At 43.4% G+C, this 16,359-nt stretch overlaps 1 protein-coding gene and 1 long non-coding RNA gene across 7 annotated transcripts in view; one reads left to right on the top strand and one right to left on the bottom strand.

Moving 5' to 3' along the window:
- LOC114765663 (uncharacterized) overlaps positions 1 to 16,359 on the top strand; it is an 87,634-nt gene that overhangs the window by 22,500 nt on the left and 48,775 nt on the right. The gene's annotated exons all lie outside the window — the stretch shown is intronic.
- Positions 1,715 to 6,011, bottom strand: irx6a (iroquois homeobox 6a). Of its 5 annotated transcripts, none has more exons than XM_028955930.1 (7): positions 5,500 to 6,011; positions 4,541 to 4,768; positions 4,247 to 4,356; positions 3,845 to 4,137; positions 3,115 to 3,756; positions 2,885 to 2,999; positions 1,715 to 2,223 (listed from the first exon to the last, which is right to left on the bottom strand). In XM_028955930.1, exons 1-6 carry the CDS (start codon positions 5,563 to 5,565, stop codon positions 2,890 to 2,892), a joined length of 1,449 nt encoding a protein of 482 aa, XP_028811763.1. In that variant the 5' UTR covers positions 5,566 to 6,011; the 3' UTR covers positions 1,715 to 2,223; positions 2,885 to 2,889. The 5 variants fall into 5 exon arrangements, with proteins under 5 accessions (XP_028811763.1, XP_028811761.1, XP_028811764.1 ...); XM_028955928.1 differs by having other exon boundaries at positions 2,894 to 2,999; XM_028955931.1 differs by having other exon boundaries at positions 2,894 to 2,999; positions 4,541 to 4,718.

Raw genomic sequence — 16,359 nt, 5'->3', positions numbered from 1 at the left:
GTCCGTCATCAGATCCCATTGCGCATGCTTCATTACCTTCGATCGTGTCTGGCAGCCTTTCTTTACGACTTCTCTTTAAAATGAACACGTCTCCAAATGTCGGATTCGCCCCCTTCGTCTTTACGGGGAGGAGTTGGTGAATTCTTTCGGGCTGTTTTTATCACCTGGTCAGGGCCCAGACTGCTGCGTCACTCCGTCCAGGCAAAGATGGATTTGCGCACCGCGGACGAACCCAATTTTTTCTCCTCTCTTCCTCCTTCGTCCTATTAAACGTTAATACCCGCTTTGTAAATTCGGTTCCATGTTATTCGCCTTCGTGTCCAATTCTTCTTCTTCTTATTTTTTAATCAAAACTCAGCATCCGGAATATGATTCCAAAAAGATTATATTCAGAGAGATTTGCAGAAACATATCTCGCCTTCAGGACAGATTGCGGGGAATTGCTTATCTGGACGGATAAGCTTAAATCAGACAGTTGACCTTTAATAAAAGACCTGGCGACTACCAGCAGGAGCAGGGCGCCAAGCGTCCCTTCTATTTTACTCTGAATTTTAAATTGTCATTTATGTAATAATAGGCCTAACACACCAATCTAGGCTGCGCTTGGGAGAAAAGGCTTCCGTTATGCTCCTTATCAAGCAGAAACCCTTTTAAAGTGACTTCTACTCTGGCTATATCTACTAGTTGCCACTTAAAATGAGCCAAGAAGGTGCATCGGCTGATTAAAATCGATGCAACTAATACACCATTTGCTTGTGTGAAAATATTTTAGTGGAAAACTGCTTTACGAACAAGGGTCTTGTGAAAGAAGAGCCACCAGGTCCCTTCTTAAGGCCCTGCCCCACAAGTTGACCACAAGCTCTTTTGGAATAGACCTAATACCAGACCTAATACTCTTATTACAAGCCCTAATCCTGCCAAATCCGACCTGAAATAATGTTTATCCATCGCTCCTGTCTTCATTTGCTCGCCTTAAAGCGGGAGGTCAGTGGAAGCAGCCAGGTTGGCCGTTTTTAACGTTATATTTAGCACCACCGATCAAATGGCAAGTTTTACACACAGGTTCCATTAAAGGGTGATGATTTTGCACTGGTGTTCTCTCCTGGGACATGAACCCTGTACATAAATCACTCCTGCAGTCTGAAGAGCAGAATTACTGCTGCTACTGTAACGACAAATGATGAAATATACTGACGAATATTCCAACGTCACATTCATACCTCTCACATTGATTATGACGTTAAGAGAACCTTATTGCATTGTTTAAATAGCCAGGATCGGATGTTAATTAAGAACATTTCATTTGTAACGTGAATAATTCACATTCGTGATTAGAGAAGGGCGCGTTTGGTCGTTTCGGGGTTAAAAGAGCAGATGAACTCTGGGGACGCGGCGCGCGTCGCCGGCGCGCATTCGCGCGTTCGCGCCGCGCCGCGCCGCGCGTCCCACAGCAGCAGAAAGTGTGTGATGGAGCCGCTGATCAAATAACGCGAAAAAGGGACGATCCCTTGCTTCCCCGGCCTGGAAAGGTCCTCCAAGGCGCAGTTTTGGACGCGCGGCGGCCAGCAGAGCAACTTCGATCACCGCGCGTCGAAATAATTACGCAGAAACGAGGGGGTTGGAAAAATGCATTCTTAAAAAATATTTTATAAATGACCAACACGAAAAGTAGACGTTTACGATGAAAAGAACAGTTTTTTTTTTTCTTCCCTCCTTTGGACACATTAAGCAAACCAAAAAAAATAAATAAATTACGAACAAGAGTTTACACGTCTGCCTCAATAAAAAAAAAATTAACATTTAGCACATAATCACATACATGAAACACGCTTCACAACAAAAACATTTAGTGGACGCATGGTACGAAATAAATACAAGAAATAATAAATATAACATAAATAAGTTTTGCTACACTACGATTGCCAAGTGCAGACATAGATAATCGACACTTTTCAGTTTTGATGCATTTCTTTTTTTTTCTTCTTCATCTTCTTTTTGTAATTTTGCATAAGTTCGTCAACACATATAATGATAGTGTGCAAAATTATGGCTGCTTCCCCATCCGAAAAGGAGATCCAACTTCATTCCGTAAAAAAAAAAAAAAAAAGTCCACACTGTCCTCCTCAGTCCCCGGCCACTAGCATTCTTCGTCGTTGTCTCAGGTCTTTAGTGCATAATTGAAGTTATATAAACGTCCCAGTGTTTATTGGCTGAGACTCCAACCTAATTAAAACAAGGAAGCAGAAATGTGACACGCTGCTGAAGGGGGTGACAGTGACAACTGAACGGACACGAACATTACTGTATTAAAAGTTCCCCACCAAGTACTCAGAGTACCTAGAAACACCCCCCCCCCCTCTCTCTCTCTCTCTCTCTCTCACACACACACACACACACACACATAGACTTAGGTTAATAATCAGGCTACATTTGTACTATTAATGCGGAACATAAACCTAAACCAACCTCCACCCCAACCTCCACCAAAATCCAATATAATGGATTCTTCTATTTATAATCTGTTGTTTAAAAAAAAAATCCTATTATCGACCAAGAAAATGTCCCCCAAATGTCTGCTTTTCTTCAATTTGCGCGGAAATTCTGTGTACTGGCACACAAATGCACTAAGTGGTAAAATATTGTGCACTTTTGGCTCACTTGAGCAGAGTGCTGAGCTCTTTACCTGCAATAATCCAGTTATTTTTGTATCAGTTTCCATGCATCGCGTCTATAATGCCATTATTTATTTGTCATGCCATGGCTAAAGAGCACCGAGCACCGGAATCTCTGATTGGATTTCATCAGTTGTAAAATCACATTATGCAAGCAACTGTGGAATAACAGGTGTGTGTGTGTGTGTGTGTGTGTGTGTGCCATGGCTCACCTGCCTCACCTCTTCATGACTGGTCTGAAGGCTGTGACCTTGCCGTCCTGCATCGTTAGACACGAGTCACTGAGCTCCGAGGAGTCTGCCTCCGCCTTCCCGCTGCCGGAGAATCCTGACACAAAAAGCCAAAACACGTCAAAGTTCAGCGGCGTGTACGGACAGAATTAATGAGTTTAATCGTCTCATCAGCCGGATGCTCCACCGGGATGCGCAGATGGCGTGTGTACCTTCCATGGCCGAGTACTGGCACGCGTCTGAGAGTGCGGCGTAGGAGGTGCAGTGGAGCTGGAGGGCCTTGTGGCTGTAGCTGCCGGCGGCGAACGCTTTGGGTGGCGGAGGCGCCTCCTGGTAGGGCTGCTCGGCGCCGGAGATGTTTGCGGCGTCGTGAAGGCCCCTGACGTCCCCGCAGTGTCCGCTCCCCGCGCCGGCGAGCAGCTGGCAGTCTGCGGCGCCGGCCCCGGCCCTAAGCTCGCCGGCGTGGTGAGGGCCCAGGACGACACCTGTGGCTGCCGTACGTGCCAGCGACCAGATTCGGGGCTTCTCTGACCCCTCGAAATGGGACAGGGACACCCCGCCTGTTGGGATGGTGGAGGCTGCTTTGGAGGAAATGGGCTCCAGGAAGTCTGAAGTGAGGGTCACGCCCTTGAGGCTGCAGGGGAAGGTGGAGAAGTTGGTGGGAAAGCTGGCCGGAAGGGTGAGCTCTGGGTTGCAGTCTCTCTTTTGGGGAGGGGCGGACATGGCGGTCTGGAGCACCTGCTCCTCCTGGGCCGCTTTCTCACAGTCGCTGTCCAGTTTGTCACACTCCTCATCATCAATGTCCTCCAAGTCGCTCAGATGGAGATCTTTCTCCTCCTTACAATCTTTAGGATCTTTTTAGGAAGGAATTTAGAACACAACAGAACCCTGTTAACTAAATCATCTTAAAAAAATTTCTGCTGGTACCTAGGAAGACGTTACCTTTGACACAGTCTTGGTCTGTCTTATCTAGGTCGTCCTTCCGCTCGTCCCCGGCTTTGTTCTTTGGCGACCAGGTCATCTTGTTCTCCTTCTTGAGCCTCCTCCTGGCGTTGGCGAACCAGGTGGACACTTGGGTGAGGGTCATCTTGGTGATGATGGCCAGCATGATCTTCTCGCCCTTGGTGGGGTAGGGGTTCTTCCTGTGCTCGTACAGCCACGTCTTCAGCGTGCTCGTGGTCTCGCGGGTGGCATTTTTCCTCCTGGCCGACCCGTTAAAGTCCACGGTGCCGTACCTGCGAACACACCATGGCTTTCTAACTTTAACCCAACGCTGATGGGCTCATAAAAGTGTGCTGTAAAAGCCGAGGGGCAGAAGGAGGGAAAGTTTGGGCCACTTTTCACCTGTCATACTGGTACTGGCCCAGCGAGTGGTCGTACGGGTAGTAGGCGGCGGGCTGGCTGATGCCGGTGTGCAAGCTGCTGGCGCTGTCCTTGATGTCGTACTGGGGGTTCTGGTGATCAAAACGCCACAACTCAGACGACGCGACGGCACGTCCGTTTCGCATTTAAAGCGACACTGTCGCGTTTTTTTTTTACTTTTTTTTATTTTATATGTATATATATATATATATATGTATATATAAAGCATGCATTTCACGAACACCTACTGCAAGCAGCCCCCACCCGCGCACTCACCAGCGTGGAGTAGATGGCGGAGGGGTCGGGGCTGTACGGGAAGTAGTTGGCGTAGTTCTGGCCGGGGTACGGCGCGCCGTACACCCCGAGCGCGGCGTTCAGCTCCGGACGCGCGTACGACGGGCAGCAGAAGGAGGCGGCGGCGGCGGCGGCCGCGCCGGAGCCGTCAGACACCGACCTGGAAATCGAATCGCAGCAAGTCGTACTGGAGTTTGCCGACACGAAAAACTGCATGAAGAGAACCGTGGACAGACAGACAGCGTCATTCGTGTTCGTTTCTTTTACATCTGTTGCATGAATATTAATCATCATCATCATAATAAAGATTTTACGCCAGAGAGATCGAGGTAAGATAAGGGACGGGTAGGGGGGGCGGATAGATTGCCAATTTAAATCGGGGAGACGACATCTTTGAATCGATCGCGAGGGTGATCGATTGATGACCAATAATACATTTCTACAGAAAAAAAAAGTTTGGGGAACGGGGAACTTTTAAAAAGTTTTTTTTCCCGGATTCGTTTGTTTCGTCAGTAAACATAATGTAATATGCACCGTAGGGGGTAAAAAAAAAAAAAAAAAAAAAAAACACACTTGTCACCCACAGTGCCAAATCAATTTAGGCACCGAGACAGAAGTCAATCTATTGGCAAAGGGAGGAGCTGGGATATCCTCCCGGTGCAATTCCACCTTAGAAGTAATGTACACATGAGGTTTTTTTTTTTTTTTTGGTGCCACCTCGTATCTCGCAACGGCACGTGAGTTCATTCATTATTCAAAATATGCATTGTTGTAAAATAACAACATTCCGTACTACAGTACTATAGTAACACTGTGGTAAAACCAGGACTGCTGGCGACGGTGCAGACGGGAAGAACAACGACAGAAAAAAACGGCGCATAAGCCAGGAGACTTTACACAGAAGAGAAATGCAGGCAGAGATGAAATGAGAAGAATCTTACCTGTGACGTTGCATTGTAAGGGTATCCAAACTGCGAGAAAGACATAGCCGCTTCTTTTCTTACCATCAGCAATATTGCTCTGCCCTGATCGATTGTAACCAAATCTACTCCAAATCCACCTTCTCCCACATTTCCACGCACGGCCTTTCGCTCAATAATAGATGATAGCACTTAAGAGAGGGAGAAGTGAGGGTGTTTACGGCTGCAGAGACTTTTATATGTATGAATAATCCCCCTAAGGAAATGAGAAGGAAACAAAATTAAGCTTCATCAAGTGCAAAAAAAAAAATGTTGTTGTCTTACGGCTGAAGAAAGCTTAAAGGATAACGTAAGACTTGCAAGATATGGACTCTGCTTGTGCTATTATTTGTGCCTCTATAGTTCTTTAGCATTCATCCATGCAAGGGTATCGGCGTGACGTCACAGTAATCCCGGAACGGCAGGACAGCAAGGATGGAGTAAAGTCTTTACCAATCACATCCAGCCCGGCATCGCCTTTTTTTCTTAAGGTGCTCGCTGCGTAATGCGCCCGCGCCGCGCGCATATCTCTAAACTGTGTGTGTGTGTCTGTGTGTGTTTTAATAAATAAATAAAAGTACACGTTTAACAACCCCCCCTCACTCACACACACACACACACACACACACACACACACACTAGAAGCAGACGTGGTGGGGGGGATTTCTTTACCAACACCTATACGTCCTCTGTGCGCGCTGCACGGACGGAGATGTCCAGAGAATCCACTGGATCACTAAACAGATGATTTTAAAAGTCTTATTTGTATTCCATTGTAGTCTAATGTATTCTGAGAGGCTTATGCTTTTTTTTAAAAATCATGATTATTGTTTTTTTTTTTCCCCTTCTGATGAAAGGTCCTTCCAGAAGTTAATGATGGTGATGTTTCCATCTCCGGCTGTCCCAGTGGGGATGGATGTAAAGGCTTTGGCAGGTCAATAGACGGGTGATTGATGTTTGTCTCGGGACCTACGTGACCACTGCGCGTAATGCGTAATTGCATCAATTAACAAATGGGCGCGCCTTGTTTAACCAGCGAGTTAACATTTGCGAGAATATGCATTGGAGGTGAAAATGCGAGGATGGGAAGGGTTGGGTCGGGTTGGGAAGAGGGGGGGACTGGGAGCAGTTCTCTCAAGTCCAATTACGCAGCGGTGGAAGGAGGCAACGGGAATCGCATTTTAATTGAAAGACGCTCACTTGAAAGCGTCGGGAAATAAATAGCGGTCTTATTAAAAAAAAAAGTACGTAGGAAAATGTGGAATAGCGTTCTGTTAAAGTTCATATAGATCTGCAAAAGTTCACACATATATGTGTGTGTGTGCATAATATGTCATGTGCATAATTCTTTATCACACACTATTAATAATAATAATTCTGCATGCTTTTCCCGTCCTTAATCCCGAACGAGTCCCGCGATGGCGGCCCTTTCTGCGATTACGACCTCTTTCTTCGAGCGGCGCCAGAGAGCCGCGGGAGGAGCGCCGATGGCGGCGGCTCATTAAAACTTCATGGCGGCCGGTGGCCGTTCTAATCCGGTGGCATGTTGACACGAAGTTTGCGCTGGTAAGAGCCCTAATCGCTCATATTACACGCAAGCGTCGCGTCTGGGGAGGGACAGAAGTCCCCGTCGCGGTGGCCTCTGGATCTGCGTTAGAAATGCATGGTCTGGCCTGCAGTGCAAGTTCACCGGTTTCTGAATGGACTATGAAGCATCAATCCACACCTTCATGATTTCAAAAAATGCAATTCTTATTATTCATTACATTACCCCCCAACATATTTATGAATAAAGTAAGACATGTTCGTATTCTATTGTCACATTCAGATGAAATTAGTAACCAGAGGAGAGCATTGTGCCATAATATTGTAGGTGCAAATATTTTACTGGAGCTTGGGTTTCCCACATGGGCATACGGCGCGGCCCAAGAGCATATGGGCAAACTCATGAATAATGTATGGGCAGCAGCCACAGAGGGCCTCCGTGAATGGAACCTAGATCAACACTAATTGGAATGGCAAACCCGACTGGCCATTATGAGCCTTTGGTGGCTGTATTTATTTAGTCACCAAGCATTATCTTGGCAAAATATGGACATGAAGGGAATTTTTACAATTATTGGTAATATAAGAGAAAGATGAAATATGCCAGAAGTCTGAAGACCTGAACTGGTTACTTCTGAAGTCTACCTGCTCAGTTAGCCCCACGTTAGGATTAGCCAGTCAACCCCAAGTCACAGTGCGGAAAGGTTAGATCAACACCAGGCTGCACTTTCTCATTTAATACATTGCTCATGCTCATTTAATGAATTTCACAAAGCTTTGCTGGTTTTTCATAAGATAGATCAGGGCTTTTTATGAAATAATAATAAGGTCTGACAGAAAGAGAGGCAGAGGCAGGGGAGGGGAAGTGCGGAAACGTTAAGGTGTGCAATCTCATTAAGCTGGAGTGATATATTCCACGGAAACCACACTGCTTGTGATCATGACTTATTACTCAGACTTCATTTTGGGAGAGGCATTAATACTGCTAAATTATCCAAAATTGAAAGAAAGTAATAAATATTCTAATGAGAGATGTTGAAAATTATTACGAGTGTGGTCACAACATTGGCCAGTTAAACCCTGAACAAACTATCTGTGCTGTGGTAGAATTGTCCACAGTGGTGCAGCAAACAGAAATTCATCATCAGCTTATGAATAAGCAATACTAGTACTGTAATTATTATGAGAGAATAGACAGGAAAAGCTTTCAGACATTCATAGCTTAATTTTTAAATGACGCCCATCAAACTGTGTATTCTTTACTCATTTTTTCTATCTATCTATCTATCTATCTATCTATCTATCTATCTATCTATCTATCTATCTATCTATCTATCTATCTATCTATCTATCTATCTATCTATCTATCTATCTATCTATCTATCTATCTATCTATCTATCTATCTATCTATCTACCTACCTACCTACCTACCTACCTACCTACCTACCTATCAATCACACACACACACACACACACACACACACACACACACACACACACACACACACAAACAGCTTCCTGTTGACCTGTGTGTTTCTAAATTCTGTATGAACTGTATGTGCTTCTGCAGGTACGGCTTAGGGTGTGTTGGCATCTATAATAAGTCACACATCACAGCCATGCTCATGGGACCTTATGGAAGTTAGCGGAGCTGCCGGAGGCCTCAGGAGGCCGCGCTGTAAAGCTATCATCAGTGGTGATGTCAGGGATTTGTAGCTTGTCACATAGCGAGAGGCCTGGCAGTGACTCTGGGAAATAACTGCTTATAGAAGGTTGCTCTGTGTGTGTGTGTGTATGTGTGTGTGTACCTCTCCGCTGTCTCTTTTTCAGAGGGATTCCAGCTCTTGGGAATTTGTGCGTACCTCTTTTTGCTTGCACAAACTGTATGAGTTTTTGTTTTCATTGTGAGTCTGTACTGTATTTACAGTGAGACTGCAGCATTGTTTGTGTGTGTGCAGTGTACAATGCACACAGAGCATGTGTGTTATATTTTTAATTTTCATTTACTTTAATTATGTCAATGTTAATATTTAAAAGGTGCATTTGCTGTAAAAGAGCTGTCTCATAAATCAAGATCTGAAAATTCTAATCAGATTGTATATTTTAATTTTTCAAAATAATGAATAACTTTAATTATTGTCTGTTTAATATTTTGGCACACAGTTTGCTTTGTCGTTATGGTTTTAGTGTGTACATATGTCTAAAATGCTCATCAACCAGTTCATCAACCAACAGTCATGTGACCTGTGGTCCCTTAATCACTGTGTCTGTGACACCTTATTAATGGTCAAAAAACTGTACACATAGTTCAGAATATTTGGCATGTTGTTTTCCAATATCAGCATGCACTTGAGCTGCCTGATTGCGCAAATCTGTGATCCCAGCAGGATATCTCAGATACTTGGGTATCTGAGATATTTTGGAAATGCCGCATAAGACTCTCTAATTAAAGAGCAAACATTTAATCTTCATGTATGTAAGAGGATGTGATCTCAATATGACTAACAGAGATTTTGGTGTTGTCATAGTGGCCGGAGGAAGGAGGACGCATGCGCATGGCATCCCGAGACAGGGGTTTATTACATGGAGCACAGGACAAGGGAAACATCACAAACGACCCGATGGAGAACAGACATGAACAGGGCAGCTTTATACAGGCAGACACAGGTGAAAACAATCTGGAGCCATAATAACACAGGACAAATATGAAATTGCGGTCCGAACCCGGATCCGGAGTAGCCCCTTCCGGAAACTCTGTTTATAAAAACAACATTAAAGTTAATCTTTTCGGCGTCAAAAAATATTACACACCAAAAAAGGGCTGGGTATGTCTCCAAGATACAAGTCCTTTTTTAAAAATGTTTATTTCTTTTAATCCTGAAGACATGCTAGTGAACATGCGCTACATCTTTCTGGAATAAATATGCTCAGTTGCACAAATCCCTATACACTATCACCATGAATATCTATAAACACAGTACACACTAATGGCGCAGTTATTCTATTTACAAATGTTATATTTTATTGCTGTGCTGCACAAATCTCTCCAGATGTACCTTCTGCTCTGGTACGAGAACCCATCTGCTACTGGTTGAGGGCTGTGAAGTGAAAAGTGGTGCCAATACAAATAGAATACTTGATGTTGGTTTGCATAAACTGCATTTAAATTCTTCAAAACTCATTTTTTTTCAGTGGCAGAGTGCAAGCAACAAAAAATGATCTGTTTTCTTGCTGCAAATTAGTTTAATCTGATTGGGATCACCGGTGGGTCCTGACAGACAAGGTCTTTGCCGTGCAAGCTTTTCTTTTTGTAGAAATATTATTCCCTTAACATCACAGTGCATAAAAGAGAAATAATCAGTGATCTCTGCCATATAAGGAGAAAGTAACACATTTAAAATGTGGTCCTGGATTAATGCCTTAGTAAGGAAATGTGATGGATGAAGAATTAGACCTGGGTTACATTTAAAAAAATCCATCATAACACGCACACTTTTACTCCGGGTCTCATTCTTGGGATTTTGAAAAGTGAAAGGGACCAATTGGAAGTCATCATCACTTAGCCATGGTTGTTCTGCAGTTTTAGCTAAATTGACCTGACCGCTTTCATCTTCAGGTAGTAGTGCTGGCGGAGGGATAACTGGTAACAGACTGGCCCCATGTAAGCCCCTGCAAATGCCTGCAGTCTGGCTGGACCATGTGGGATGAAGCTGCATTTCCACCAGTGACAGTTCAATTGGCAAAGGCCTCTGTTCTTCGTTTGCTGCACAGGCACTGGAGAGTTCCTTCCATGGTCAGCCTCAAACGCATCCCAGATGGGCCTAAAAATACGCCCATCCTTGTGATTGGTTTCTTCTCCGGTCTCTGTCGGGTTCAGGAGGTCTGATGATAGTGTCCTGTTTAGACCTTTTAAATGATGTTCTTTGGCATTGCCTCACGCTCTCATAAATTCATGACTTAAACTTTACTTTACTTTACTTGGCAGATATTTTTATCCAAATCGACTTACAAGGAGAACTATGTTGGTCAAAATTATTTTAGTTGTTGATCTGATACATTTCAATTTAAACATGAATTGTATTGTACTTGCTGCCTTATACTATCACCAATTACACTGGCCTTTATATCAAGCTGGTCCTCACATACTCGCTTCACTTCGCCGTTCTTTTAATTTTTGACTCAGGTCACATGAACAGCCCTGAACGGGGTTGTTTTCCTTGAATCGGTGTCTGGATCTAGCTAAAACCCCAGAAACCCGAAAGCAGATGTTACGTAGCAGTCTGCATCAAAAGCTCTTGTTAACTGTACAGAGGTTGAAATGAAATACCTTTGATTGCTCAAGTTGCTTGCTATTGTAAACTAGTTCTGAACATTGCTGCTGCGTAAGGCTCTGACCCCGGACGCAGCAAATGCATCATCATATTTCAAAACCAGCCGCAGCTTTTCGCTGTTAGCACTAATTTCTGATTTACAGATTGTCACGCTTATTTTAGAGAACAGGGGGCTTAGATCAAATCTCAAGGCCGTTCATGTTGCTTTAAGGGGCTGCATCTAAACGAGTTATGGAGAAGTTATTTTGGTGGTACTTGCTCAGGTCTATGAAACGCAATACCAGGCTTTTAGACCTCTTCCCACCCCCCACCCCACGTATACAGTCCCTCTGATGCACACACAGCCAGTTTGCAGACATTTTGCTCATTTATCTTCAGGCTGTTAGTGGAGGGCTTCATGAAGGGTGGGCAAAAATCGAGCGGGTGGCTGCATTCCTTTAGAATATGCTGAATGAGGGTCCTTCAACAAGTGTCATGTTTACCTTGAACACGAGAAAACAAACTGACAGAGAAGAAGTCATTGCAAGTTGTAAACCAGCCTTTTGGACGGCACAGGGCCTGGAATTCCAGGTGTCAAACACGGCAGTGTCACTGCAAGGTGTTGAAAGTAAATATATACTATTACATCGGGCCTAACCAAACGCAAAGTAAAACATATGCCAGGAATAGAGCGCACATGCTGAAGACATTTTGTCAAAGGCACATTTTTTGCAGTGAACTACAGTGACTTTACAGGTTTTTTTAACGCCAAGGAATAATTAGTGCGGGAACCACTCATGGTTGCAAGTTATTGCTTTTATTAAAAACATGTGATAGTAGTGAAATTAATTATTCTGTATGAATAATAAATAATAAACATTCAATTTTTTTAATTCAACAGATTTTTCCCCTGAAATGTAACTTGTTATGTTAAGTAATGGTTGCATCATTCTTGTATAATTTTATTTTATTTAATTTTTTGTGCTGTGGTATGTAGTCTCTGCCAGCATGACAATGGAATGGATGAAAGTAATAGCTTTGTGCATTCTTTATGTCACACACAGATGCAGCTTGGAAGTACATGAACATGTTCCCAGAATTCAACTTTATTTCTATTTTTACAACACACCACACACACTATCAATTTATCTGGTTATTATTATAATTCACCATTCCTCTGAAATTCTATAATCTATACATTAAATGAAACATACATTTTGTATTTAAGTGGTTAAATTTAAAATGAAATTGATACTATTATTCTATTGCATTGTTTTAAATAATAATGTGCAGTTAGTGAGATTTAAAGTGAGATTTAATTTCACATTAACTACTTAGTTGCATTATTTCATTTGATTCTATTGAAATAATGGCCACAGGACATATCTCAGAATAGAAATTCTCTGCAAATGAATTAAAAAATATTTTTATGTTTCTTATAATGCATAAAAGAGATGCTCAGGTCTGTCTGAGCTTTCTGTCCCAACTGAAGAATTCTTTGGAGAGCTCCATTTTTCTGCTTCTGAAGGTTTACGTGTTTAGTGTCAGGGCCAAACATAACCTTGGCTCTTAAGTTGAGCTGCAAAGTTGTTTAGTTCATCTCATGAAAGCTACAAAGTAGAATACTAGTAAAACTTTGCTGAAAGTCAAAATCCCACTCTGTTAAAAGCACTGACCACTGATTTTTTTTTTTGCGTATGTTGAGAATAGAGCAGGGGGTATTGCATTTGAAATTCCATTATAACTGTCTGGTCTTCAGAATGGTGCATGTCTGGTTTGTTCTTTTCTGGGGAATAATATCCTCCCCAAACCTGAAAAAGCAAGCATAAGATAAATAAATAAATAGCACTGCAATACAAGAGATGTAAAGATTTTCTTGGAGAATCGTGCATCAAGTCTCAGATTATAGAGCATCTCTTTGTTTGATGGACTGACACTGCAGTTGAAGCCCAGCAGAATGGAGCAGATCCCACCCACTGAATATTTTACGTTATGGATACCGTAGGTTCAACAGTCCTCAGAAATCGGGGAGCGTAAACTCTCAATCTTCTTTAATTCATCAAAGCACACTTCTAAATGAAGGGCTGAGTTAAACTTTTATATGGGGTGAACAAGGAGAACTGCACAGACAAATTTTGGGATTTTTTGGGCCCATCTGAGGTTGCAGAGGCCTTCAAGCCAGATGGAAGAAAAGACAACAATAATGACCAGAGCCTTGTTTGACAGATTGAAAGGTAACCCCTCATTTCGTAAGGTTAGTGTGTCTCTCAATATGACTGTTTTTGTATGCAGACAGTCATTCTTTAAATACCTCACTGACAACTGTGTGATTGTTGTCAGTTCCCCTGTGTCACAACCAAAAAATTAGTTGTCCAATTGCAGTTCAATCGATTCCTCATTTTGACACTTCGTTACTCAGCATTGAGGTTAAGATACATCCAAAATACAGCGGACAGTCCTAACATAGGAACTGATTTCGGAACTGAAGGGTTACGGGTTCAAATTCCAAACTGAGGACCCCTTAATCACACTGCTCCCAGAGCGCCTTTCATGGCTGCCCACTGCTCACTTAGGGTGATGGGTTAAATGCAGAGGACACATTACATTGTGTGCACTAAAAGCTGTGCTATGCTGTGTAGCACAATGACAAAAAGCAATCACTTTTGCTTAAAGACAAGGAACCATGCAATTCTGTAGTAGCAAATAGACCTAACGTACAAATAGTATCTGTGTACTTGTGCTGAAAATGAACTGTATTCAGCGAGAATGTAGACGGTGGTTGGTGGGATTCTGTTGGGACACAGTTGGGGCGGATAGTGTAAGAGAGGCTTTGTCACCCTGTTTTTACTAACACCACCTCCCCACCCTGCCTCCCCAAAGTGCCTGAAGGCCCTTACTATATCCCCCAAGCCTTATCAGTTCTCACACAGTGCTGTCACTTCCAGGAACTCCCCCACTTCTCTGCTCTCTACAAAATGCTTCCTGGTGCTGTCTGCACACTGGTTTGGTGGTCGGTGTTAAAAGCGAGGGTCAGATAGAGCAGCGCGGTGATAACCCTCCTGAAGAGCTGCACTGTGAGATGACATGAAGCAGATGTCCCGGTGACCTTCTCTCCTTGGGAATGGGACTCGTGGCGGAAGGCGGCTGAATTTGGTGCCAAGGGACGGAAGAGTCTGCAAGGATTCAGGACCAGCAAGCGGAAAGGAAACAGCCATTGATAACTGAGAAGTCCGGCCTGCCAACCGGAGGTGACCGAATGCCGTTTAGATAAAATGCTGCTGCTAGCAAGGAAGGCAGATCATTGAAGGGTGTTGTTTGATTCATGGTTAAAAAAAAAAAAAAAAAAAAAAAAGCTATTATTGGAATCATGGTCCCGAGGACACATTGTGATTGTTGTTTCCTATTCAAAATACAACCACACACGCACACAACAGACAGCAGACAGCCTCCTGGGGTGCAGGGCGAGGAGAGGGGGACCTTGCTGTGGCGACCTCATTACCATTCTGGCCCAGTGGTGAGAAGAAGAGATGTGCAGCTTTCCCAATGCAGGTCACCGTCGTCGGCGTGAGATGTGGACAGAGGGCAGTCGCCCCCGACCCTCACTTCCTCCTGGGAAATAGAGGAGCTCTGCTTTCTGTCAGGGTGTCCTCCACTCCGGACCCCTGGGGGTCTGCCGATACGGGAGTCCAGCGTTTGAAAATGACCCCCGGGGAATTTAAAAAATAAAAACCAGAGGATGTGGAGGCTCCCTTTCTCTTCCTGTCATCTCATCCTTGCTTCTCTTCTCTTCTATCCACTCCTCTCCCCTTATTGCTGGTCGATAGTGTTAATTGGCCCGCTCCGTCAACGGCACATTGATTGTGGCCGCTAATAAAAGAGTTATTGATTGGCACTTTGTTTAACATCGGCCTGCACCGTGCACAGTGCCCTCTAATGCTATCACTACAGCAACCTTCCCCTGTTTCCAACGTTTCTTAATGTCATAAATTATGGTGGTCGATTAGGCAGATTCTTTATTTTTTTTTTTCTCTTTTTTTGCCCCCATTTTTCAAAGGCTTTGAAGAGATCGTTCTTAAGACATGCAGAGGACACTTGACAAAGATAAACGCAGGCCTGTGCCTGTCGCAGCCAGGCTTCCTGGATTCTCTTGGAGAGACACTGGGAAGAACAACAGTTATTTTCTCTCACCGCCGAAGGGCCATAGAAGTCGATGTGTGATAAGCGTGGGAAGCCCTTCAAATACAGAATGTCTGTTCCAGTTCAAGATGCACTAGCATTACATGATTGTGTATTACGTTTGGATCTTTGTTCCCCAGAAACCACAAGGCGGCTAAATGATTTAAATATGCTCATCTGCAATTACAGAGGCAGGTTAATCATAAGTTAATTGGCAGTAGAGTACTTATCATCTATTATTACACATTACAGATCCGCCAATCATTTCATTAACATGTGCAATTCTGATGCAACATTAGGCACAATAAACAGAGCTGAAAAGATACCAATTATCTGATCTCAGAATGGCAGGTGCATCAGCCTCAAAAAAGATTTTGTCTGCTTTAGTTTATTATACACTTCTGCAAATATGCATTATTTAAGTGAAATTAGACTGTTTGCATATTTACATCTCTTTGTTTACTGCTTCAGTGTGATATTTGCTTGCACCAAGCAGACGGTCTCAGGACAGAACTGGGTTGAATGCTGTCTGTCTTAAGGAATAGACCAGCATTATACGAGCATCTTTAAACCTTAATTATAAAGGTTTCCCTGCTACAATAGAATACAGAAACCAATACAATGTCCTCTTAGCTATTATCTGCTAATGCACTTTTCACCCGCAAAATAAACACACTGAGTGTTTAAATAAATGATCTTTAGCCACAGGCTTACGCAATCAAGGTTCTTCACATCTTCAATTAGAGGGGGAAATCATGAAATGGCTCTGACTAATGTACTTTGGAGATTTAATTATCTCCATTAAATATT

The sequence above is a fragment of the Denticeps clupeoides genome, chromosome 16 (genome assembly GCF_900700375.1).
Source record: "Denticeps clupeoides chromosome 16, fDenClu1.1, whole genome shotgun sequence".
NCBI lineage: Eukaryota > Metazoa > Chordata > Actinopteri > Clupeiformes > Denticipitidae > Denticeps > Denticeps clupeoides.
Note: the sequence above shows the minus strand (reverse complement) of the source record. Positions and strands in the feature narration are given on the sequence as shown.